Here is a 27553-nt window from a genome sequence, read left to right as displayed (position 1 = left end):
TTGTGGAAAAGATATTATCTTGGGGCAGATCTATTCCCTTGCCCTCTAGGTCCAGTGGTATGAGTAGTCATCAAAAATAGTCTTCCTCAGCTGCAGTGGATGATCGTGGCTACTTCCGTGCCTTGTCATGCTGTTCCCTCTCCACAAACGTTGCGGAACTGCATTGCTGGCCGTTGGATCTCACTGTTGATCTTGTCCGCCCAGTCCGCTGGAGTTGACTTTGTATGCAGGATAGGCATGTTGTGTGCTAGGTCAGACAGTAACACTGTACTCCTTCTGAAACATAAAACTGTCTTTTTCCTGTAAGGCTAACACATTCTCTCCCCTTCCTCCATCTCAATGGCATCCAGCTACTAGTACCTAATTGTATCAGGTTTCGGGGTTGCAGTGACTACACTTCGAAGGAAAGTACATTTGGATTTCCTGGTTTTACTCTTCACCTGCCTTCTCCCTGTTGTGACTGTGTCCAACCCTGCCCCCCCCCCCCACCCCACTTCGCCTCTTCTTCTCCCATTGTGCTTATTGCTGCAGAATCACGAGTTGGGCTGCTCGACATGAATGTTAGGGTGTTGTAATTCTTTCAACCTTCACAGGTGAATATTCAGTGTAATGTGCTGAAATTGTGCTCCCTTGTAGGGCTCCTTGCGGAGAGTCAGCATCGCCACTATTCCAAGAAGCAATGCAGGAATGCAGCTCGATTTGGTAAGGAGGTGTCCTGCATCATGTGTTCATTTGTCACTGATCACTTTTCCGTGGTTCAGAGAGCAGCTTCGAAACTCCAGTTCTTTGGTTTTTAAAGAATCTTCACTGATTTTTTTAAAATGTGAAGTTAAATGTAGACCAGGATAAAGTAAGGGGCTTAAAATGTGCATGAAAGCATGAAACCAGAACATGGTAACAGGAGGGCAGAAATGGGATGACATTGTAGGCCGTATCTCGGGTAATGATGAGTTTGAGTACAGAGAGGAAATTAAGAACCTGGTGGCATGGTGCGAAGACAATAACCTATCCCTCAACATCAGCAAGACAAAGGAATTGGTTGTTGACTTCAGAAGGAGTAGCGGACCGCATGACCCCATTTACATCGGTGGTGCGCAGGTGGAACAGGTCAAAAGCTTTAAGTTCCTCGGGGTCAATATCACAAATGACCTGACTTGGTCTAACTGCCAAGAAGGCCCATCAGCGCCTTTACTTCCTGAGAAAGCTGAAGAAAATTGGCCTGTCCCCTAAAACCCTCACTAATTTTTATAGATGCACCGTAGAAAGCATTCTTCTAGGGTGCATCACAACCTGGTATGGAAGTTGTCCTGTCCAAGACCGGAAGAAGCTGCAGAAGATCGTGAACACAGCCCAGCACATCACACAAACCAATCTTCCGTCCTTGGACGCACTTTACACCGCACGCTGTTGGAGCAGTGCTACCCGGATAATCAAGGACACGACCCACCCAGCCAACACACTTTTTGTTCCCCTTGAAGGTTCAGGAGCTTGAAGACTCGTACGGCCAGATTTGGGAACAGCTTTTTTCCAACTGCGATAAAACTACTGAACAGATCCTGACCCAGATCTGAGCCATACCTTCCATATATCCGGACCTGTCTCGGTTTTTTTGCAGAACCTTACTTTCTCTTTTCTATTTTCTATTTATGATTTATAATTTAAATTTTTATTATTTTTACTATCGATTTGTACTCCAGGGAGTGCAAAGCGCAGAATCAAATATCGCTGTGATGATTGTACGCTCCAGTACCAATTGTTTGGCGATAATAAAGTATAATTCTTTATTCTTGTATCGTTGAATGTTCTGTGTTGTATGTAGCACACTGACTAACATATCATAGCAAGTTTCTAGTGCATGTAAGTGTATATGCTGAATAAAATTGATTCTTCATGCTTCAGCTCATAGTATCCCATATTTAGCATTTTCCCATTTGCTGTATCTTCCTCTGCCACCTTGCACTTCTCCAGAATACTCCTTCATTCGTCACTGATCCATCTGGGAAAACTGATCTTCAAATGGACAGTAAAATGCATTGTTTGTATTAAATCGAAGTAGCGATGATTGTGCCTGCAAGTGTCGCCATGCTTCTGGCACCAGCATCGCTTGCCCACCACGACTATCCTTAACCTGTGCGTCTTTGGAATATCGGGGGAAACCCACGAGGTGATGAGGAGGATAACCATATAACAATTACAGCACGGAAACAGGCCATCTCGGCCCTTCTAGTCCATGCCGAACACTCACTCTCACCTAGTCCCACTGACCCACACTCAGCCCATAACCCTCCATTCCTTTCCTGTCCATATTCCTATCCAATTTTTTTTTAAAATGACAAAATCGAACCTGCCTCTACCACTTCTACTGGAAGCTCGTTCCACACAGCTACCACTCTCTGAGTAAAGAAGTTCCCCCTCGTGTTACCCCTAAACTTTTGCCCCTTAACTCTCAACTCATGTCCTCTTGTTTTGAATCTCCCCTACTCTCAATGGAAAAAGCCTATCCACGTCAACTCTATCTATCCCCCTCATAATTTTAAATACCTCCATCAAGTCCCCCCTCAACCTTCTACGCTCAAATGTTCAGGATGTTCAGACTCCTTACAGACAGTGGCAAGAATTGAACTCTGTAAAGCATCATGCTAACTGCTATGTTATTGTGCCACACCCCACAGTATCATGCTTATGTTTTTGATTTTGCTGCAGTCAGTCTTTCCTCCTCACAGTCGATTCCTGTATTATCATTACTCCAGTGCTACATTTAATAAAATAATTAATCTACACTAGAAAAATCACTGAGCATTGTGGAACCCTCCCATCCTTCCAGCTGCAAAGATGCCAATCAGCCATTGCCCTATGATTCCTACAGCTTGATCTTCTAGCTGCAGCAGAAATAGCATCATCATTGAGATCCCAGCTGAGGCTCCATGCCCTGCCTGTATACACTCAGTGGCCACTTTATTAGGTACCTCCAGTAGCCAGTGAGTGTATGAATCGTGGTCATCTGCTTCTCTCTATATATGTATTCTGCACACCACTGTTGGAATGTGTGGTTATCTTGAGTTACTGTCACCTTCCTCTCTAATCTCGCTCGTTAACAAGGCATTTTTGCCTGCAGAATTGCTGCTCACTGAATGATATTCTCTTTCATTTTTCATACCATTCTCTGTAAATTCTAGCGACTGTGTGAAAATCCCAGGAGATTAGCAGTTTCTAAGATACTCAAAGCCCTCTATCTGGTATCAACAATAATTCCACAGTGGAAGTAACTTAGATCACATTTCTTCCTCATTCTGACATTTGGTCTGAACAACAACTGAACCTCATGACCATGTCAGCACGCTTTTACGCATTGAGTTGATGCCACGTGACAGGCTGATTAGATTATTGAGCAGGTGCACAGGTGTAAGAAGAAATAAAGTGTCTCATCTCTTCACTCTATTGACTCTCTGTCAGCTGTTGTACTCTGTGGCAGGACTTGTGGTATACAGAGGGTGCTGGACATCTGGAACAAGCTACTCGAGGATGTACTGGCCCCCTGGGACAGGCTACCAGAGATGGTGCTGGCCCCCTGGGACATTAGGACAGGTCCAGTATGTGGGAGGGAAGGAATGAAAGAACGTGGGCCAAATGAAACAGAATGGGATTAGCATAGACATGTATCTCAGCAGCAAGGATGAATGGGACTGAAGGGCCAGTTTCTGGCCCTGATTCGATGGCTGTTCTCTGTAAACCTGAACTCGTCACTACCAGAGTTCATGATGAAATAAATTGGAAGTGAAAGACCTATGTGAGTAAACAGGTGATGAAGTTATTTAACTGTTGTAAAACCCAGTGATCTGTTAACAATGATTAGAGATGATGAGTCACCTCCCAGCCTCTCTGGTCTGTATGGAACAGGTTTACTCATTCACTGTGGAAAAACATCAAAAGTTCTTCCGTTGTATCAGAACAAACAGGAGTGGAGGATTTTCGCTGCTGCCAGTAGGCATAACGGGCAGTTAGTAAGTAAGTTTTCACATAACTGCAACAGGCCAGCCATACCGGTAATCCTACACCCAGCAAATTGTTTTAAAAGTTGGCATTTGTGGAATAATTTCTTTGTCAAGTACACAGGGAATTCCACAATGTAGTTTTGGTGGAGAGGAAGGGAATAAGAGTCTAAAACTGCTAATTGGTCTTGAAGAAATCAACCACTATTTAAGTTTACTGATTGTAGTTGCAGGAAATGAGAGGGTGTCCAACAGGAGAAGTCCTTTTTCTATGATGACTGGACTCAACTTACAGCCACAGCCCAGACTGAAGATTTGTCCTTTGTAAGCCATTGGGTTGAAGTAGGAACTGGAGTACAAATTGGTTGAAAGCAGGGTGGAATGAAGTTGATGAAATAATTTCTCATTTCTTCCTCTCTCAAAGTTCAAAATAAATTTATTATATTATATTAAAAAACATTTATGTCATCATATACCATCCTGAGATTCGTATTCTTTCAGGCATTCATAGTAGAACAAAGAAATACAATAGAATCTATGAGAAGCTACACACAAAGATTGACGAACAACTAATGTGCAATAGAAGACAAAATAAGAATAAGAGAAAATATTGAGAACGTGCGTTGTAGAGTCCATACGTTGTGGAATCAGTTCAGTGTTGGTGTGAGTGAAGTTATCCACAGTGGTTCAGTCTTTGAGGATGATGTAATTGCTCTCACATTGGCCTGATACTGAAGTCACTGGTTTGTTGGAGGCTATGGGGGTTTGTGAAGGTGCCTCCATGCCTTGTTGGTCAAAGGGAGCATAAAAGGCATCCATCTGTTAAATTGGATGTTTAAGAGTACTTAATTTTAGAAATCAAAAAGCTTTTTCTTTAATTTACATTTTAGTCAAATTTGGGGGAGATTGAAGAAGGCAGACGGAAGTCTGAAGGAGATCAGGACATGTTGCGGAACAAGTTCACAAGAAGGATGAGCAATTGGTAAGTCAGCCTAGTTATGAGTAAGGTGGTCCTTGATGTACTCCTGTTGGTAACGTGCTGATTGTAACCATTTTATTGGGCACAGTTATTCACCCAATTATACTCTGAGAAACCCAATTTGTATCCCACTTCCCTATTTGTTACTCATAAATAGTTTGTTTTATTTAGTAAATTAAAAGTGACACGGGAGGGTAGTGCAATTTCATGTGGTCTGGAGCAGAGCATTTGCCAAAAAAAATCAGTGTGGTCAAAAGGAACATGCCAAGTTTCCTCAGCCTTCTGAGGGGTAGTGTGCTTTCTTGGTACTAGCATCAACGTGGCTGGACTACGACAAGCCACCAGCGATGTTTATCCCTAGGAACATGAAACTCTCAACCATCTGCACCATTGATATGTATAGACGCGTGTGCTCTGCCTTGCTTCCTTTAAGTTAATTGTTTCGCTGATGCTGCGGGAAAGATTATTTTCTTGACACAATGCCAAAGCTCTGCTTCCTGCACTCCTGTCTCATTTTTGTTTGAGATCTGACCCACTATGGTGATGTCAGCTGCAAACTCGTAGATGGAGTTGGAGCAGAATCTGGCCACACATTAGTGAGTATGTACAGTGTACAGTAGGGGGCTGAGGATGCAGCCTTGCGAGACATCCTCATGAGAGAACTTTTTGCCGTTTATCAGCTTCTGTCTGCAACTTTACTGGGAAAATTAAATCAGATTTTAATGATTGCTAACATTCCTGTAATCCGTTCACTTTCCTGCTTTAGGAAATTTTTAGGGCAAAAGCCAAAAGAATCTTACAAATCCCGGCCATCACTGCAGCAGTTTATGAGCACCGGTACCTGGGGAGAAAAGAGTGATCAGCTGTTGAATAAAGGGTGAGGTCCTATTGATCAATTCACATTTCACTTTACGTTGAAGGTAGGAATATTCCTTTCTTGGTTATGGTTGGATTTGATCTCCCTCCAGATGAGTTTTAGAGAGATAGAGGGGTTGCTTTCTTCCTCCTATACTGCCTGCAGTTCAGTGATTGAATTCTTAGGTCAGACTCTAGCGACACATAGAGCACAACAGAACAGTACAGGCCCTTTGGCTCATGATGCCTGTTAACGTACTACAAGATCAAACTACCCTTCCCTCCTACATAGCCCTCCATTTTTCTATCATCCATGTGCCTACGTAAGAGTTTCTTAAATACCCCTAATGTATCTGCCTCTACCACCACCCCGGCAGTCCATTCCATGCACATACCACTTACTGTGTAATTTTTTTAAAAATGATTACCTTTGACATCCTCCCCCATACTTCTCTCTACATGACTTTAAATTGTGCTCCTTTGTATTAACCTGGGAGAAGCTTCTGGCTATCCACTCTTGTACACCTCTGTCAAGTTGCCCCTCATCTTCCTTCACTCCAAAGTGAAAAGCCGTAGCTCACTCAACTTAATTAGATGTGCTCTCTAATCCAGGTAGCATCCTGATAAATCTCTTCTGCACCCTCTCTCGAGCTTCCACATCCTCCCTGTAATGAAACTTGAGCTTAAGATTTTACCTGCTACTTTATTCTGATACCATCGCAGGAACAATCTTTCAATGAGATAATAAACCAAGACTCTGGGTCTACTCTGTGTCATACCCCTGCTATGAGAGAGAGGGACAGAAGGGGCAAAATTGGCTCTCCTCCAAAAAGATAGGCAGCCAACAAACAGCACAAATTAGTTGCTACATTTTGAAAGTTGCAATAGTGACTTCTCTTCAAAAGGGTTTTATTGCTGTCGTGCTTTGAGATCCTAGGGAAATGAAAGGGGTTGCAGCATGTCCTTTCTTTCCTTGCCTCTAACTCCTCCTCAGCCCACAGCCTTGCCAATATGATTCAACTCCATCTCCAATTCATAAAGTCATAAAGCACAGTGACAGGCCCTTCGATCCATCCAGTTGGTGCAAATACTGTTATTCTGCCCAGTCCCACCGACTCGCACCTGGACCATACCGTTGCATATCCATCCTATCCTTGTACCTTATCCAAATTTCTCTTTAATATTGAAATTGAACCTGCAGCCCCCATTTCTACTGGCAGCCTATTCCACACTCTCACCACCCTCTCAGTGAAGCAGTTCCACCTCATGTTCCCATTAAATATTTCACCGTTCACCTTTAACCTATGATCTCTAGTTCTAATTACACCCAAATGAGATGGGTGATAGGATAAATAGTGACACTCATTCACTAAGCTTCTACAATATATTCTACATTAAATCTCATACAAATACCATTGCACTTGTAGAATTTTCACTGCCTTCGATAACCAAAATTCACCCAAAAGCACTGCTCTCCATCCTGATGGTTACCAAACAATTCTTGGTGTTCTGTGTTAGCTTCTAGCCCCATTCCTACACTTCATTACATCAACCACAAAGCACTCACCCACTGAATCCTTTGTTGCCCTCTCAGTTACAGTTATTGGTTTATTATAAACATAAGATTCTGCAGATGCTGGAAATCCAGAGCAAAATACTCAAACTGCTGGAGGAACACAGCAGGTCATGGAATGGAATAAACAAACAATGGCACCTGTTTATTCCCCTCCATAAATGCTGCCTGTCTTGCTGATTTCCTCCATCGTTTAGTATGTACAGGCTTACAATTGTCAAATGTACTCACATAGTAGATCATCATAGTAAAAAAAAATGCAGAATACAGTGTAGCAGGTACAGAGAAAGAGCAGTTATACAATTAATTGTCTCATTTTCACCCATTCAAGTTCCTTTGCATTTCCACACATCACATTGTCTTTGTTATCCTTGATATGCTTGTTAACTCCTTCTTCCCTTGTTCTTCTTTACATGACTTCATGATATCCATCCTTTTAACCAATCTTTGCCAAGTTTTCTTCCTTTCCCTGAAGTGCTTTGTCTACTAGCATGTTTTATTAATGCAAGTTATGCACTAAACCAATAGAAAACAGTTGCATGGTTTGATTTGCATTTACACATGCTGTTTGACCAAAGATTCTATTGATGATTTATCTGACTAAGGAATTTCTGAAATGTCCTGTATCTTGTTACTATCACACAGTGCTGCTTCAGAGCTGGAAGTACAAGACGATGAAGGAAAGTGTGAGATAATGGAAGCTCCTATCTTTACAGAGCCAGACAATAATCAAGTTGATTCACCATGTACAGTGTAAGTATATTGGTACCTGTTTGCATAAGACTTGAAGTGGTGCGGCTTATAGTTAACCACAAGGGCAATAATTGATTGCTAGTTCATCAGATATCATATGAATGAAACAAAATTAAAAGGTATATTTTTTTATGATGCAAAGATGGACAAAACTGGTGATTCTGTAACAATTGGACATGCTTCCTTGAAAGGCAGAGGTGGACTAAGCACAATAGACCGGACATTGATTGTAGGAGCAGCAGAGAACAGAAGGGGACTTATCCCACATTAACTATCATGCGCTGAGCAGCATGAAGTGGGCACCTCCCACCCTGGACAGAAGTGTATGAGCTTCCTCAAGGGACAATAACAAATAAATGTGGCCTGCAGCTCCTGCGACCACGCCCCCCCCCTGCCAAATTTGCATGAATAAAATTCCACAGGGTGATCATTCTATTCACAATTATTACACTCTGTTGTACGAGGTGCTTTCCATTACAGAGCTATACCTGCAGTATAATTTACCACAATCCAGCACAATTAATAGAAAAATCTTACTGATAAAACCAATTCTATTTTGTTCCTTTTTCATTAAAAAGAGTGCAAGTAGACCATTCAGCCACCATTTTACTCCACCATTCAGTAACTTCATAGCTAATCCAGTCTTAAGCTTCAATGCCACTTTCAAGCTCACGCTCTCTCCACGTCCTTCAACTCAAAGTAGTTCATATGTCTGTGTATCTGGTAGGTATCTGTTCATCTATAGTGTACAGAATTCCAAAGATTCAGGCTCTGAAACTCTTTTGCTTTATCTGAAATAATTAATGCCCCATTACTACATACCTCCTTTGGAAAGGGAAGCTGTAACCATATATCAATTACAGCACGGAAACAGGCCATCTCGGCCCTTCTAGTCCATGCCTAGTCCTAGATGTAAGAACATCTAGGCTTCAATCACAACGATCCCCTTCAGAAACTTGTCTCATTAAGATCACTTTTATTCCTCTAGACTCCAATTAGTGTACGTTTCATCTTTATAAACTGTGTTCATTCACTCTGTTTATGACTCTCCAGATTTCTGACATCTCTGTAAAGTCACCTCTCTGTCTTCTACATTCCAAGAAACAAAAGCTCTCAATATACCTCATCCCCTCAAGTCCTGGCAACATTCTGTTAAATCTTGTTTGAAACCTTTTTAAACTTTAAATTTATTCCAACATCCCATTTTTCATTCAAAAACTTAATCATCTTGATCTTTAAACAAATTTAAGTGAAAAATAATTTTAACGGCTTGACCTTTTGTATCTTTTCCCCTCCAGAACCAAAGGGCTATCGCCTCGCCTGACTGAACTGTGGAACACCTTTACCAAAAATAACAGGGGGACATGGCTGCCTGTATTACTCCTCTTCTCGCTCAGTGTTTTGGGCAGCTTCCTCATTGGCTGGTCTTTACACACATCTGTTGATGCTGCTGCCGTGGGCACTGGGGACTCTTGGAAAGCACTTCAGCAGTTTCTATGGCCTTACACAGGACTTCAGCACAACGGTCAGCCCCCAGTATAACCAGCAGTGCAAATTGACACTGGGTTGTGCTTTCAGCATCCTGTTGACGCTTTATTGAGAAAGGCTCAATAGACGAGTTGCTTGTTTTTAATTAATATATACTGTTTAAAATTTTTATCTTGACAAATGTCTCTCAAAAAAAAAGCATTAAGTATTGCACAACACTCATCTTTTTATTGCTGGGTTGTTTCTACATTTAGACATTCTTTAAATTTTTACATCAGCTATTCAACTCTAAAATTTACCTGTGAGGCAAAATTAGTCACTAAAACAGGTAAGGTATTTTGGGCACAGACGAAGTTCCCAGTTGCTATGATTTTTAATAAACATGTTTGAATGTGAAAAGCAACAATGAGAATTTATCTGTAAACCTGATATCTGAGATATTCCTGTGGAAATATTGCTCAATAAAGTCTTCAGTTGACCGGTACTGTGCTTGTCAGCAACTTGGTGGCTTGTAAAATTTCACACACGTTGCCGAAAAAGAGGTGATCAGTGTTCAGAATCCTTTCCTTAGCAACATCACTGGCCTGGCCCCTCATCATGTGGTACACGTTGGAGTAAAGTTCCGTGTTCTCAGCAATTTCCTTTGTCCATTCTTCACTGGATTCCTTTATCTTCAGCTTTTGCGATCTCTCTGGCCGCACCAGGTAGAGAGACCAGTTGTCCTCTTCTGGTGTCTCTCCTGTGAGATTTTCACAGGCCTATGGATCAAAGGAAGAAAATATGTGCATTCCATTCTGCAAAGTCATCCAAGCTTTTTCTGTGTTGGGTACATATATCTATTCAAAATGCCATCAGAAGTTTTGTGCAACGTTAACTTGACGTGACAAGTGTGTCCTGACCTTCCCAGTTTAAACAATGGAAGCACAGTCTAAACCCCATTTGTTCATCTGCAATATGTGAGTGTGTAAAATGTCTGCCCTCTTGAGAACTGGATTGATTTGAACATTGTGCAGTCTGGTAAGTTTTCAGTTGCATGATGCTGATATGCTGAGCTCTTTCTCTAGGAATGAGTGGCTAGGAGATCCAGACCCACCTGCCTGTGTCCACTACCTCCTCCCCCCTTCCCCCACCAGCTGAGACTTAGCCCATTTTAAACTCTAGACTTGAATATAACAGCAGTACAACAAAGGTGTCAGAAGTGGAGTAGACACTAATCTGCAGGGAACTACAGTACAGAAACAGGCCCTTCATCCCATTTAGTCTGTGCTGAACTGTTATTTTGTGTTGTCACATCAACCTGCAGAAAGGACTTTGACCTTTCATATCCCTCCCATCTACGTACTTCACTTAAATGATTAAATCAAACCTGTATTTGCCACTTTCCCCATTAGCTCATTCCATGATCTCACCACCCTCTCTTTGAAAGAAGAAGATCCCCTTTATGTTCCTCTTAAATATTTCAACTTTCACTCTTAACTCATGACCTCTAGTTTTCGTCTTGCCCAACCTCAGTGGAAAAAGACTGTTTTCATGTACCCTATCCATACCCCTTCATAGTGTTGTATACTTCTGTCAAATCTCCCCTCATATGTTCCAGGAAATAAAGTCCAAAGCTATACAACCTTTCCATATAACTCTGGTCTTCAAGACCCAGCTAAATCCCTGTAAATTGTCTCTGTACTCTTTCAATCTTATTGGTATTTTTCTGGTAGGTGGGTGACCAGATTCTGTATGGTGCAGGCACCATCGGCTCCAATTCATTGTATCTCTGTGTCACAGTATCAGAACGTAAAATCTGTCTACCTGTAGCAGGAGGCTCAGCTGGTCAGATATGTTAGTGCTGCTGATGCCATTGCAACAAGAGGTTATTAGCTACACTGACCCTAACCTCTTCCACACAATAGTACTGGGTGAGGGACATTTAACACTTAAACTATTGTGATGGAACAAATGCAATCAATGACACCATGTATCAATGGTTAGATATCTTAAAGTATCAAAAGAGCAGAGAAACATCAGACTAGCTTTTAGTAATAATGGTAGTGTAATATTCACCTTTGGGTAGATGTCAATTAGCTACCTTGATGTTCTGCAGAGTTAAAGTCCCATATGGTTGCAAGTTATTTGTTATAGTTACCTGAAGAACTATTTCCTCCTGCTCACAGGACAAGTTCCACTTGCTCCATCTGAAAGCTACTGCAGAGGTCACAAGAGCCATCTGTGTGTATGTTTCCTGCTCTTGTTGCTTGTTCTGTGGTACAAATATTTTTGATTTATTAAAAATATTCCAGATTATCACCTTTAAAGTAATCCAGGAATAGAGTTTATCAAGCTGCACATCATAGAAACAAGCCATTCGGCACACCATCTCCATAGAGCAACCACTTCTATTAACCCCATCTTCTGATAGTTGACTCAGAGCCTTCTATTCCTAGGCTATTTAAGTGTTTGTCTAGAGCAGGGATGGCCAACCTGTGGCACACTGGATGATTAGAAGTGGCACATTGCACCCTAGTGATATTAATAAAAAAGTAAGCCTACTCATGCAAAAAATATTAACCAAAACCCGATTTGTAAAAAAAAATCTATAACAGGAATTCTAGTAGCTTAGAGCTAGAAATGGGTTTTACTGAGAATAAATCCAAAACTTAGCAATTATTTTTAGCGATTTTATTATTTCGTGCACACCTTTTGGTGAATGTTATCTTCTTTCACATTAATCTGTTCTCAATTTTAAAAAATGTTCAATGAGTCAAACTATGAAAGAAGGACTTTTGTTCTATAGTCATTCCATAACTATTCAATACACGTTTGATACTTGTTTGATCCTGAGACGCCAGGCATCTGCACCAGTTTACAACTGACACTCGTGCGCTACGGAGTTGTGCTTTGTTCGTCCTTTGTGAACATTTGCAGTTTTGTACTTTTTCAAAAATTAAGCCTTGTTTTTACATTCAGTTACCCATCACAGTGCAAAAGAAAAGCAGAAAGTGATGATAAGTGTGAATTCATTAAACAGTGGGAAAACGAGTTCTTATTTATAGCGGGTCCGTCAGGAAAACCGTTGTGCATTGTTTGTGAAACCACTTTCTCACATAATGGAAGACATGTACTTAATAGACACTACAAAACACAACATCAGACTGAAATAGAAGGAAAACTGAAGCTAGTGCTTGGGTCTGAGTTACGGAAAGAATATGTGATTAAGAAAAAGGAAGAAATCAAAAGAAGACAAAATATATTTGTTAGAAGTCTCATTAAGGTAAGTAATGTTTATCTTGTTTTTATATTGAATTAATATATCATGTAAAAATGCTAAATATGTCTATATTAACATATTTTTACAAGAATTGAATGGGGGTACAAGAGTTATATAGCACATCTGAACTCATGTGTGAAAAAATTGACTCATGGAATGTAAAAGGTTGGCCACCCCTAGTCTAGAGACTGAAATGTCAGTGACTCTGCTTACACTACTTATATTTGCATTTGCACAGTTTGTTGTCTTCTGCACTCTAGTTGGTCTTTCCTTAATCCTGTCATAGTTACTATTCTATAGATTTGCTGAGTACGCCTGCAGGAAAATGAACCTTGGGTTATATATTGTGACATATTGGTACCTTGATAATAAAATTTAGTTTGAACTTTGAAAGACAAAATTAAAAGAAAATAAATACTAATAATAAATAAGCAACAAGTCTAGAGAAAATGAGATGCAGAGTCCTAGAAAGTAATTCCATAAGTTGCGGGAATAGTTCAGTGACAGGGCGAGTGAAGTTGAGTGAAGCTTTCTTCTCTGGTTCAAAAGCCTGATAGTTGAGGTGTAATAACTGTTCCTCAAGATGGTAGTGTGGGTCCTGAGGCTCATGTACCTTCTTCCTGATCGCAGCAGCAAGAAGAGAGCATGGCTTGGATGATTGGGGACCTTGAAGATGGATGCTGCTTTTCTGTGACAGCATTCCATGTCGATCTACTCAGTGGTGGCATTGCTATTTCCATGCCAGGCCGTGATGCAACCAGTCAATATACTATCTGCTGCACATCTATAGAAGTTTGTCAAAATTTTCAAAGACATTCCAAATCTTCGCAGACTTCTAAGTAGTGAGACTGGCGTGCCTTCTTTGTAATGGCGCCTACAAGCTGGATGTAGAAAAGATCCTCTGAAATAATAACAACGAGGAACTTAAGATTGCTGGCCCTCACCACCTTTGTTTGCCCAATGAAAACTCTGGTTTCCTCCTCCTGAAGTCAATAACCAGCTCCTTGGTCTTGCTGACATTGAGTGAGAGGTTGTTGTTGTGGCACCGCTCAGCCAGATTTTCAATCTCCTTCCTATATACTGATTTGTCATCACCTTTGATTCGGCCAATAATAGTGGTGTTGTCAGAAAATTTAAATATGGCATTAGAGCTGTGTTTAGACTCAGTCATAAGTATAAAGTGAATAGAGCAGAGGGTTAAGCATACAGTCTTGTGGTGCACCTGTGCTGATGGAAACTATGAAGGTGATGTTGCAATCCTAACTGGATTGAGAATCCAGTTGCGAAGGAGGTATTGAGGTCTAGGTCTTGGAGCTTATTGATTAGCCTTGAGAGGATGATGGAATTAAATGCTGAGCTGCAGTCAATGAAGAGCATCCTGATGTATACATCTTCACTGTTCAGATATTCCAGTGTTGAGTGAAGACCCAATCAGATGGCATCTGCTTTTGGCACGTTGTGATGGCAGGCAAATTAGAGTGGATCCAAGTCACTTCTCAAGCAAGGGTTGACACATTTCATTTCCAAACTCTCAAAACACTTCATCGCTCTGGATGTAAGTGTTACTAAATGATGGTCATGGAGGCAGGTTACCACATTCTTAGGCATTGATATAATTGAAGCCTACTTGAAGCAGGTGGGTACTTCAAACTGCTGAAGTGAGAGGTTGAAGATGTCAGAGAACACTCCAGCTAGATGATCAGCAAAGGTCTTTAGTACTTGAGTAGTTAGCCAATCTCAGCCAGACGCTCCATGGGTTCACTTTCATAAAGGATAGTCTCACATTGGCCTCAGAGACTGAAATCACCGAGTTATTGGAGGCTGTGGGAGATTGTGAAGGTGCCTTTATGTGTTCTGTGTGTGAGTTGGAGTCAAAGAAAAGTACAGCACAGATACAGGCCTTTTGTCCCATCTGCTCTGTGCCAAACCATTTAAACTGCCTACTCCCATCGACCTGTGCCCAGACCATGGCCATCCCTACCATCCATATGCCAATTCAAACTTCTCTTGAACATTGAAATTGAGCTCACATGTACCACTTGTGCTGACAGCTGATTCCACACTCTCATGACCTTATGAGTGAAGAAGTTTCCCCTCATTTTCCCTTAAACTTTTCACCTTTAACCCATGATCTTTAGTTGTAGTCAGTTGAAAAAGCCTGTTTCCATTTAACCCATCTATAACCCTCAATTTTGTATACCTCTGTCAACCCTCCCTTCAGTCTTCAACGTTCCAAGGAATAAAGTCCTAAACTATTCAATCGTTCCGTGTAACTCAGATCCTCCAGCTCTGGCAACATCCTTATAAATCTTCTCAGTATTCTTTCAACTTTATTTACCTCTTTCCTGTAGGTAGGTGACCAAAACTGCACACAATACTCCAAATTAGGCCTCACCAACATCTTATACGACTTCAACATAAATCTCATCTCATGTATTCAATACTTCAGTTTATGAAGGCCAATGTACCAAAAGCTTTCTTTATGACCCTAACTACCTGTGCTACCACTACATTGACTTGCATTCCCAAATCCCTTTGTTCCACTGCACTCCTCAGTACCCTACCATTCACTGTACAAGACCTACCCTGGTTGGTTCTACCAAAGTGCAACACCTCACACTTGTCTGCATTAAATTCCATCTGCCATTTTTGTTCTTTTTTGGCAACACATACAAAATGTTGGAGGAACTCAGCAGACTAGGTAGCATTTATGGAGAAGAGTAACAGTTGACATTTTGGGCAAAGACCCTTCATCAGGACTAGAAAGGAAGAGGAGAAATTAGAGTAAGAAGATGGGGGAGGGGAGGAAGAAGTACAAGGTGATAGGTGAAACTGGGAGAGGGGAAGGGGTGAAGTAAAGAGCTGGGAAGTTGACTGGTAAAAGAAATAAAGGGCTAGAGAATGGAGAATCTGATAGGGAACAGAAGACCATGGAAGGGGAGGAGCACCAGAGGGAGGTGATAGGCAGGTAAACTGGAGGGGGCAGCAGGTGAACCAGCATAAAGGATGAATAGCTCTGGAATTGGAAAGCCTCACTTGAAACAGACCCAGTCAGTGGAACAGGCCCTGGGAAATACTTTCTGTGTGGAAAAGCCGTGTGAGTTGTAAGATGCGTGTGAGGTTTGAAACTGTAGGAAGTGAGGGTAACAATTCTTTATAGATTCTGCAGATGCTGGAATTTTTGAGCAACACAATTTATGGAGGAAGTCAGCAAATCAGACAACATCTATGGAGGGTAATAAACAGTTGAAGTTTCAGATTAAGATTTCTTCATCAGGACTGGAAAAGAAAGGGGCATCCATGATTTCTTCCCTCTTCCACTCCTGATGAAGGGTCTCGCCTGAAATATGGACTGTTTATTTCCCTCCATATGTACTGCCTGATCGGCTGAGTTCCTCCAGCATTTTGTGTGCATAACAATGGTTTATCTTGCATGGCCCTGAATTGAATCCATACTAAACTGGGCCATGTGAGTATTAACATTCAGGACTTCAGTTTAACACTGACCAGTTATGGAGAATCTCTCTGCTCAGGCCTTCTTACTGAGCTCCCTGATAAGTTATCTCTTGTCAGTTCACCACCTCTTCCATCAAGATTGCCAGATCAACAACTTGGGATCTGGAGGCCTGTACAAACCTTACAGACATGAGCTAGGTAACAGGTCTCAATAAGCAAAGGGAAATGACTTCCAGTAGTGGTGTGAAAGTTTAATCAGCTCCCCTTTAATCAGAGGGAGACACATGATGTATGGCAAGATCTACCTGGATGGCACACAAACAAGTTTTTCATCATATCTCAGTACTGATGACAATAATGAACAAATTCCAATGTACAGATCTACTTAATTTTAGTTACTTAATTACTCTACTTAATTATAAGGTTTTCCTGTAGTAAACGAAATCTAAACATTGTACATCTTTAATGAGCACAAGGACTGTAAGTGGGAAAACATGTTAAAACAGGAGCAAGACAAAGAGCTATGTCCCTCTTCTGACTTAGCAATCACACATACTTTGCAGAGGCCAGAATTTCTAGGCCACTACTTTTCCTGATCTTCAAATTGCTGAGTATCCAAATTTTACTGGCAGAGCACAGCTGCTAATATCTGTAAAGGAAACACTGCTTACCTTTTCAATTTTCTTAACATATTTCTCTGATTCATTTCCTGGGAAAATGTTCAGCCCTGCATTTATCATCGCAGTGATTAGATTGGAAGCTGTCATCCATTTTCCTCTTATGTGAGAGAGGTTGTCCACAATAGAAACAGGACACAACTGGCACAGATCCTGTCGGATTAGAAAGAAGAGCAGGCTAAAGTAGCCCTAAGCTTCATGTGTATACTACAGCTATCAGACTTTTCTACTTCATGCCGAACATGAGGTGACCCGACGGGAGACATAATCTATTGGAATAAAAATTGCAAACCCACAAAATGCAGCACATCTGTGGGAACAACAAATGTTAATGTTTTGAGCTGATGACCTGTTTCAGATCTAACTAATGAAGGCCAACACACCATATACCTTCTTAGCAACCATATCAACTTATGCAGCAGTTTTGAGGGATCAAAGGATCAAGATCCTACACATTGCCATGAATCCTGCCATTAACCCTGCATTCTGCCTTTAAAATTAACCTTCCAATGTGAATTACTTCACACTTTTCCAGGTTGAACTCCATCTGCCACTTGTCAGCTCAGCTCTGCCTACAGGAACCTTCTATGCTATCCACAACACCAACCTTATGTTAGAAAGTAACGAAATAGAGAGTGTAGGCAAGTGGGACAGCCAAACAACAAAAAGGAAGGTGATAGGTTAGGACCAGATGGCAGGCAAAATGGATGATAGTGAAAAATTGGGAGTAGGTTAAGTATGCAAACAAAAGTTGTGGCCAGAGTGAGTGTAAATGATTACAACAGAATTGTAAATGAGATTGGGGAAAATACAGGAATGAGATAAACAGAAAATCTAGTAAGGGGAAAGCTTCCTTGGCTCAGTGGTGGCAAAAGCCTGGATGTAGTCTAGAAATGCAGTGTCCTGGTGGCTGTAGCATACTAGGGAGGTCCTAGGACAAGCTTCAACCTATACCTTCCGTGGTCCCTGTGCCTCTTACACATCTCAATTTCATCCATTACCAGCACTTGCTATCATATAGAAAATGAATGCAGTGATAAATGTTTCTGCACTGCATATTTCTCTTCAAGCTTACCTTGAAATGATCATTCATACATGAGTCATGGCCATGCTCACAAATAACACAGCACAATAGGAAGTCATTCACCCCACTGCACCTACGCTAGCTGCTATTTACATAGAATCACGGAGCACTACAACACATAAACAGGTTCTTGAGCCCATCTACATTGTGCCAAACTATTAATCTGCCTAGTCCTATCAACCTGGACCATAGTCTTCCATACCCCCACAATCACTCCATCCACCATCTATGTATATATCCAAATTCCTTTTAATCTGCATCCACCACTTCTCCTGGCAACTTGTTCCACACTTACACCACCATCTGAATGAAGGAGTTCCCCCTCAGGTTCCCCTTAAGTTCACCTTTCACCCTTAACCTATGGCCTCTAGTTTTAGTCTCACCCAATCTTAGTGGAAAAAGCTTGGTTGCATTACATCTACATGTCTCTGTCAGAAAGTTCCCCATGGTGGCTGAAATTCAAAAACAAAGACCCAAGATGGAGTGAACACTTTGCATCACTGTAACTGGTTCATAAGGTCAATGGAAAGCCTGTTGTATATGATAATTGGAGAATATTTCTATGTTCTGGTAGTTTATTGCAGAAGCTATTGAGCAACTTCAAAAAAAAACACAATCAATGTCTGGCATGCCACTTTTTGGGGTATTTCAACTTTATGAGAAAAAAATAATGAAAACTAGAAAGCTGCATAATGATTTAATGTTTCCAGTTCACTTTCTAATGTCTCCAGTCCTTTATTTCCTCTTCCTCTTCTTAAGCAATTCATCTTGCGCCTTGGAGTCAAGATGAGTTGCTTCCTTTCCAGTTCAATGACGCGTTATGATGTGGATCAGGAACTGCGGAAGAATTGTTTGAAAGATTCTGCCACCATCTGGTCTCGGCACGCTTTTGTTGAAGAAACTGAAAATGATCACTAACAATGCTTTTTCTCTATTTTGGACAGTCAGACTAGGTTTTCACAAATAAAATGAAGTGAGACAGTTTATGTTTAATGAAACCCGTTATGCATTTTCTTGAACTCCAAAACCTAAACACAGAAGCACGCTAAAAATCCTTATGTAACAACGTCATCACATCAGACCAGCCTCTTAAAACCCCAACTCAATGTCGGTTGTAGTGAATTATGTACATTTCTTCCAATTACACAAGCCCCCATATGATTAACTAAAACCAGCATTGTAAGCCTGGCTGGAGCTCAGAAGAGTCACCTGGCTCGAGTCCTGTGCTCCATAGGTGGAGAAACCATAGATGGCAGTGGAATACTCCAAATTTTGGTGGGCCTGTTGAAGGCAATCTATTGAAATACATTCAGGTTTACCCCTCTTTATGATAAAAGTTTTTTCTCCCCGTTCCAAAACGCAGAAAAGGCTATTGTAAGGGGGCCTAAGGGGAAGTTGGTGTGGGTCATGACAGACGAAAACAAACGATGTGGAATTTAGGGCAACTGGAACCCAAGAGAGCTGCACACGATCATGGGAAGTAGGAATAGCTGAAAAGGAATTTATGTCACTGAGGAGAGTGGAACAATGTTGAAAGGCCAACCCAGAGGTTATGGCATCAGAAATGAAATCACCTGACACTCATAATGAGCAACACACAAAATTCTGGAGGAACTTGGCAGGCCAGGTAGCATCTATGGAAAACAGAACAGTTGATGTTTCGGGCCAAGACCCTTTGGCAGGACTGGAGTAAAAAATGCTGAGGAGTAATTCTAAAAGGTGGGGGGAAGGGAGAGAGAAACGCAATGTGATAGGTGAAACCTGAAGGGGTTGGGATGAAGCAAAGTGCTGGGAAATTGGTGAAGGAAGGGGGTGGGGAGCATTTCCAGAAATTTGAGAAATTGATGTTCATGTCATCACAATGGAGGAGCCTATGGATGGACATATCAGAATAATGGGAAGTGGAATTAAAATGGTTTATTTCCACTTCCCATTCCCATTCCAATACACCCATCCATGGCCACCTCCATTGTCGTGATGAGGCCACAATTAGGTTGGAGGAACAACACCTTATATTCCATTTGGGTAGCCTCCAACTTGATGGCATAAACATTGATTTCTCAAACTTCCAGTAATGCCCTCCACTCTGCCTTTCACCATTCCCCATCCCCTTTTCCCTCTCTCACCATAACTCCTTGCCCACCCATCACCTCCCTCTGGTGCTCCTCCCCCTTTTCTCTCTTCCATGGCCTTCTGTCTCTTTCACCAATCAACTTCCCAGCTCTTTGCTTCATCACTTCCCCTTCAGGTTTCACCTACACCTTGTATTTCTCTCTCCCCTCCCCCTTCCCCTTCCCCCACCTTTCAAATCTACTCTTCAGCTTTTTTCCCTCTAGTCCTGCCAAAGGGTTTCGGCTCAAAACATCAGCTGTACTCTTTTCCATAGATTCTGCCTGGCTTGCTGTATTTCGTGTGTGTTGCTTGGATTTCCAGCATCTGTAGATCTTCTCTTGTTTGCGATTGGCACTCATAATGGCTGCCTGTATACCAATCCTGCCATGGACAACTGCAGTCCTCTTTTGAGCAGTTCTGAGCAGTTCCAGCAGGCACTATGGGAGACAAGCATGCCAACACTGATCGGTCAGGGAAGCCTCAGAGTAGCCTTTAAGGACCAGTGAAACAGCTCGCACAGGCCATTGGACCATGGGTGATATGGTGTTGTGTGATGTAGCCTAACTCCCAGATTCCAGGCCATTGCAGCCCAGAGGGCTGAAATGCAATGGGGACTGCTTTCAGAAGAAATATCAGTTTGGGTGCCAAACTAGGCTATCCAGGTGCTGATGAATGGCCAAGCCATGCTTGTGGCCACCGTTGATACTAGACAGAAGACCTCTGGCACCTAGTGGTACGGTCCACCATGGTGAGAAGGTGTGTGAAACTGCCGGTGTGCGGAAAAGGACAAACAAGGTCCACATTGACATGGTCAACCCATCGCTCAGGGACCTCAGGTAGTGCCAATGACACCTGGATATGATGGTTCATTTTTTTGCCCACTGGCACTTCAACTCAAGCTGCAATCTAATCATATACATCCTTTCTGAGGCCATGCCAAACACACTTTAATGCAACCAGTTTCTATGGTGCCGTCCAGCCCAATGCAAGAGGTTATGTATGGAGTCAATCCATCTCCAGTTTGTGGGCATGATTGGACAAGGGTGACCAGTTAAGACACCGTACAGGAGAGAAACCCCAGCTTTCTCAAACTTAATGTCATCCAACTGCCATCCCATGACTACTGTTTGGTAAGCCTGGACCTCTGGGCCAATAACTTGGTTGGCTGCCATGTTGGCATAGTCAACCCCTATGTGTACAGCTCAATGGCTGGCCATGAAAGGCAATTAGCCACGGCATTACTTTTTCCCTTATATGTTATATATCAGTTATGAACTCCAATACGTAGGCCAGGTGGTATTGCTGCTGTGCAAACCAAGGGTCTGACATTTTGACCATCGTGTGCATGAGGGGTTTGTGGTCAAATAACACTGTGAAATGGCGACCCTCTAGATGAAAACAAAATTGGTGGACAGCCAGATAGAGACCGAGAAGCTCACAGTCAAACATGCTGTATTTCCTTTCGGGAGGATGGAGCTGCCGGCAGAAGAAGGCGAGTGGTTGGCACATCTCTTTGACCAGCTGTTCATGCACAGCACCCACATCATAGTCTGAGGCATCAGCAGTAATTGCTATGGGAGTGTTGGGGAGCGAGTGCACCAGTAGGGTCGCATTAGAAAGAGCTTGCTGGTATCATCAAATGCCCTGGCCACCTTGACTAACTAGTCAAGCACTTGATTAGGGGTATTTCAGGGGGAGCATAGGTTCAGCAGCTCACTGAATGAAGCAGCGACAGAAATTTACCATTCCTAAAAACTCCTATAGTTCTTCTGTAGTGTGGGCCATTAGGAAATCCATAATAGTAGATATTTTTGATGGGAGGGATTTTGCACCTTCTGTGGAGATGTGATGGCCGAGAAAGTCAATGGTTGACAGCCCAAACTGGCATTCAGCAGGGTTAATAATCAACTCATGTTGGCTTAAGCACTCAAAGTGTACAGAGGTGAGATATGTGTTCAGATTTGGATGCACTGGCAACAAGTATGTCATCCAGGTAAACAAAAAAAAAATCTAAATCTTTTAATACAGAGTCCATTGGCCATTGGAAAGTCTGTGCTGGAATTTTCAGTCCAAACGGCATGCATTGAAACTCATAAAGGGCAAATGGGGTTATCACAGCCATTTTGGGAATGTCCTCTGAGCACACCGGCATCTGATCATAACTCCTAACTAGATCGATTCTGGAAAAAATTGACTTTCCGACTAAACATGCCAAAAAGTCTTGGATGTGTGGGACCAGGTAACAATTGAGGGTGGTGTCTCATTAAGGCATCAGTAATCCCTACATGGGCTGCAACCACCATTGGACTTAAGACCATATGGAAGGGTGAAGCCCAGGGGCTATTCGACCAGCATAGAATTCCAAGTCTTTCCATATTGGCAAACTCAACCTTTGCCGGTCCAGTTTATGCACGTGGGCATGGACTGCTGGGCCAGCTGTGGAAATGTGATGCTCAACCCCATGTTCTGTGACTGTCGCAGACAATGTGAGCTTAGTGAGATTTGGAAATTTGCCCAGCAGTCAAGTAAACTCACATGCACTGGTGCATGTGCTTGACAGAGTCTTTCTGGGGTACTTACTAGAGGAGCAGGGTAACGACTCATAGTCCTTGACATCCACAAGCCGGCAGTTCTTAAGATTGGCTACCAGACCTTGGGCACACAGGAAATTTGCGCCGAGCAGAGGTCCAGCCACTTTAGGTAGGACGAATTCCATGTGTAACATCGCCCACTGAAGCATAGTGTCACCCATTGTGTCCCGCAAGTCTGGATCCTGCTGCCATTGTCAGCCTCCAGTGAGGTTTTGTTGCTCTTGACCTTCTCATCAATAGGCGACACTGGCAGCATACTCACTTGAACATCTGTTTCACACAGGAAGTGTCACCCTGAAAGGGTGTCCATGTTGCTGTTGTTGTTGTTGTTCGTCCTTCAGAGTCGAAGACGACCACGACTCCTGTCAGGTGGAGGGTTTGTGACTGTGGTTTAGCGGAATGGGTTTGGAGTTGTGAGTTGCGCTTGACTTGGATTAAAGTGAGGGAGAGTTGCGCAAATCGTCATCCTCACTCTCTCATCCTGACCTATCTGCATCCAGTTGCAAGATGGAGTCGAGACGGCTGGAGATAAGTCGGGATGCAGTGGATGGCCAGCAGTGTCCTACGTGTCTCACTGTGCCCTCAACGCTTTGCTGGGTCCGCCTTTCTACTCATTGGACCACCAAGTGGTGGTCTCCTCCGCGTAGTCCGCCGAATTCAGTCTTGGCATGCGTAGGTAGACAAGCCCTAACTCACCAAGGGTTTGAGGCCCATCGGCTACCCTCACCAGGTTTTGCCGGCCAGTCGAAGCCGTTGCCCGGGGTGTGGCCGCTGTTGCATGCAAACAGCTACGGGGAACCACTGGTGAGAGCTGAGTGTCAGGTGAGGACCAATGCGGATGAACTACTCAGAAGAGTATGATGTGTTCCCCGTCAGAGTTACTAACTCTCCCTGTCAGCCCATGCACCCTGAAAGGGTGTCCATAGTGAACAGTAGACAACCCTGGCAGCTGGAACCTATTGTGTTCAGACACCTCTGATATCCCAATGTGTTGGCACTGTCAAAGCTGCAAGGCAGTCAGCACTTCCCAGCATTCCTACCAAAATGAGCATGGTAAAGACACAGATCCAGATTCATCTGTCTTGTAGCCACGGGCATCCCAGTGTCGGGGGCCTTCCTAACCGGGCTTATTGAAAATAGGAGCAATGAGTGTAGACTATCAACCATTTTATCAAGCTCCCTGCAGTCCTTCACAGGCGCATTGTGGTGTGTAAACTTGACTAAGTATTTACTGCATGAAGAGTTCTTTAAAAATAAAACAAGGATGGTGATTTCCCAGGAGAGATAGCATGTGGTCCATTAGTTCCGACAGCTTAGCATCGCCAAGACCAGGTAACAAGAACAACTGTTTGGCGCACTCAGACTCCAGTCATCCAAAAGTCTGTAAAAGGTGTTCAGGCAAGTGTTCAAGCAGACTCACAACTCTTGTGGCCAGGGAGTTTCCGAGCAACACGACCACATAGTAGAATTTGGTATCATCGGCGGTGATTTCTCAGACAGTTAATTGGGCCTCAGCTTGTACAAACCGAGCGACAGCATTTTGCTCCCAAAGCTCCAACGGTTTTAAAGCGAATGTATTGGCTGATATGTTTAGTAACTCTGGAATGATTTTGGAGCATCGGGGTCACAAATGTAGGTTTTCACAAATAAAACAAAGTGAGGCTGTGTTATGTTTAATGAAACCCATAACACATTTTATTGAACTCCAAAACCTAAACACAAAAGTGCGCTAAAAATCCTTACGTAACAATGTCATCACATCAGACCAGCCTCTTAAAACCAAACCCTAACTCAATGTCAGTGGTTGTGAATAACACATTTCTCCCAATTGCGTTACCCTACAAGACCCGAGATACCAATGACAAAAATTGAGTAAATTTATATTTTAGAACATAAGACATACGAGCAGAATTAGGCTAATTAGCCTATCAAGTCTGCTCTGCCATTTGATCATAGCTCATTTATTTTCCTCCTCAAACCTATTCTCCTTCCGTCTCCCTATAACCTTAAATGCCCTTTCTAATCAAGAGCCTATCAACTTCCGCTTTAAATATCCCCAATGACTTGGCCTCCATAGCAGCCTGTGGCAATGAATTCTAAAGATTCACCACCCTCTAGCTGAAGAAATTTCTCCTCATCTTTGTTCTAAAGGGTCGTCTTTCAATCCTGAGGCTGTGTCCTTTGGTCCTAGACTCCCTCGAAATTGGGAACATCCTCTCCACGTCTACTCTATCCAGCTATCCATGACTTTCAAAATTTGATAGGCTTTAATGAGATCCCCCCTCGTTCTTCTAAATTCCACTGAATACAGGCCCAGAGACAATAAATGTTTGTCATACATTAACCACTTCATTCTCAGGATCACTCTTTCAAACTTCCTCTGGACCCTTGCCAATAAAAGCGCATACTTTTTTTGATATGGGGCCTAAGATTTCTCACAATAATCTATGTGTAGTCTGACCAATGCCTTATAAAGCCTCAGAATTACATTCCTGCTTTATATTCTAGTCCTCTCAAAATGAATGCTACCATTGCATTTGCCTTCCTTACTACCGACTGAACCCACAAGTTAACCTTTATGGAATCTTGTTCTAGGACTCCCAGGTCCCTTTGCACCTCCAATTTCTGAATGTGCCCCCCATGTAGAAAATAGTCTATGCCTTTATTTTTCCTCATGAATGCTCCCTTTACAATGCCATGTGCCTGTGATGCAGCTATGAGTTTTTTCATTGCATCTACTTGTTTACATTACATGTACTTGTACATAAGATGACTTATGACTGATGACTTTGACTTTGACAATATTCAAGCTATGGCTTAATCCCCTGTTAATGTTTTATAGAGCTGTACTGAGATTCTTCCTTCTCCTGTATTCTATGTCTAGCTTATGAAGGCGAGCTTTTAATACACCTTCTTCACATACCTATCGACTTCTACTGCCACCTTGAGGGATCTATGGTCTTACTGCTCCTAAATACTTCCAATTGCAATTACCATTCATATTGCATGTCTTATCATTATTAGGTCCCATAAAATGCATCTCATCTCATTCTTAGGAATAAATTCCATCTGCCATTTTGCTCCCCAATTTACCATCTGATCAATAACATTATGTTCACTGCTGATCAATAGCATTCTCAGTTTTGCCTTCCCCTTCCTAAGAATATGCTGCAGGTGCCTGCTAAATTTTTGTTATTTTTGATCTACATATACAAGAACATTTAGATCACCCTGTACAACCCTTCTCCAACTTTATAATAGTCTACATTTAGATTCCTCTTACCAATGTGCATTAAACTCCATAACTCCATTTGCAAAGTTTTGACCTACTCATTTATTTTCATATCATTGGCAAATCTGAATGTCTTACACTCTGCTCCCTACTCCAATCATTAGTATAAATAGTAAATAATTAAGAGTCAATCACTGATCCTTGGGCACTCCACTTGTTACATGCTTGCAGCCTAGAAAGGTCCTATTAATTCTGACTATTTTCTAAATGACAACCAATATTCAATTGATGCTAACACACTTCTCAAATACCAAACATGAGGAAACCTGCAGAAGCCGGAAATTCAAACAACACACACAAAATGCTGGTGGATCGCAGCAGGCCAGGCAGCATCTATAAGGAGAAGCACTGTCGACGTTTCGGGCCGAAACCCTTCGTCAGGACTAACTGAAAGGAAAGATACTACGAGATTTGAAAGTAGTGGGGGGAGGGGGAAATGCAAAATGATAGGGGAAGACCGGAGGGGGTGGGATGAAGCTAAGAGCTGGAAAGGTGATTGGCGAAAGTGATACAGAGCTGGAGAAGGGAAAGGATCATGGGACGGGAGGCCACAGAGCTGGAGAAAGCTCTGTATCATTTTCGCCAATCACCTTTCCAGCTCTTAGCTTCATCCCACCCCCCCCCCCCCCCGCCGGTCTTCTCCTATCATTTCGCATTTCCCCCTCCCCCTCCTATTTTCAAATCTCTTATTATCTTTCCTTTCAGTTAGTCCTGAAGAAGGGTCTCGGCCTGAAACGTCGACAGTGCTTCTCCTTATAGATTCTGCCTGGCCTGCTGTGTTCCACCAGCATTTTGTGTGTGTTGTCTCAAATACCATGAGCTTTTATCTTGTGCATCAGCCTTTTATGTGACACTTTGTCAAATCCTGTTTTAAAATCCACATACTCCACATCTACAAGTTCCCCTTTATCGATCCTGCTTGTTACATTCTCAAGGAACTGTAACAAACTTGTCATACATGATCGATCTTTCATAAAAACATGAGACAAAGGGTCTTGGCCTAAAAGGTCAAATATTCATTTCCTCCGTAGATGCAGCCTGATCTGCTGAGTTCTTCCAGCATTTTATGTATTAATCAAGGATTACAATGTTAACTTGGTTTGATTAAAATTCTCTAAATAACTGGCTATTTCTTCCTTGATTATAGATGCTGGCACCTTGCCAACAACAGCTGTTAATCTCATAGGCCTGCAGATATCCATTTTTTGTCTTCCTCCCTGCTTGAACGTTTGCAATTTTCCATTTTGCTGGTACCTTGAGGGGTAATCTTACGTGTGAGTTACCTAATTATCCCATGATCTCAAACATGCAGAATGTCCCAAGTGACCCCGCTCCCTTTTTCAGATCTTGTTCTCACAATGCATAAATCAACAGCTCCTACCAATCTCAAGCATGCAGAGAAACAGAATTCAGAAATAAATCATAATTTCAAATGCAGTTTCCAC

The 27553-nt window shown here is 42.3% G+C and overlaps 2 protein-coding genes across 5 annotated transcripts in view; one reads left to right on the top strand and one right to left on the bottom strand.

Annotated features, from left to right (window-relative positions):
* Positions 1-10121, top strand: part of LOC140738585 (inositol 1,4,5-triphosphate receptor associated 2-like) — a 160333-nt gene extending 150212 nt beyond the window's left edge. For all 3 annotated transcript variants that reach the window (XM_073066063.1, XM_073066062.1, XM_073066061.1), the window contains 5 exons: positions 637-702; positions 4880-4971; positions 5735-5845; positions 8042-8149; positions 9448-10121. In XM_073066063.1, the coding sequence (XP_072922164.1) occupies positions 637-702; positions 4880-4971; positions 5735-5845; positions 8042-8149; positions 9448-9691 (621 nt within the window). In that variant the 3' untranslated portion in view covers positions 9692-10121. The remainder of the gene's footprint in view (positions 1-636; positions 703-4879; positions 4972-5734; positions 5846-8041; positions 8150-9447) is intronic.
* The window catches only part of dnai7 (dynein axonemal intermediate chain 7), a 106273-nt gene continuing 88820 nt past the window's right edge, over positions 10101-27553 (bottom strand). For both annotated transcript variants that reach the window (XM_073066065.1, XM_073066064.1), the window contains exons 13-15: positions 17024-17182; positions 11775-11888; positions 10101-10395 (exon numbers count right to left, since the gene is read on the bottom strand). In XM_073066065.1, coding sequence (XP_072922166.1) covers positions 10108-10395; positions 11775-11888; positions 17024-17182 — 561 coding nt within the window. In that variant the 3' untranslated portion in view covers positions 10101-10107. The remainder of the gene's footprint in view (positions 10396-11774; positions 11889-17023; positions 17183-27553) is intronic.

The sequence above is a fragment of the Hemitrygon akajei genome, chromosome 14, assembly GCF_048418815.1.
Source record: "Hemitrygon akajei chromosome 14, sHemAka1.3, whole genome shotgun sequence".
NCBI classification, from domain to species: Eukaryota; Metazoa; Chordata; class Chondrichthyes; order Myliobatiformes; family Dasyatidae; genus Hemitrygon; species Hemitrygon akajei.
The sequence above is the reverse complement of the archived record's forward strand: the minus strand, read 5'-3'. Positions and strand labels throughout refer to the sequence as shown.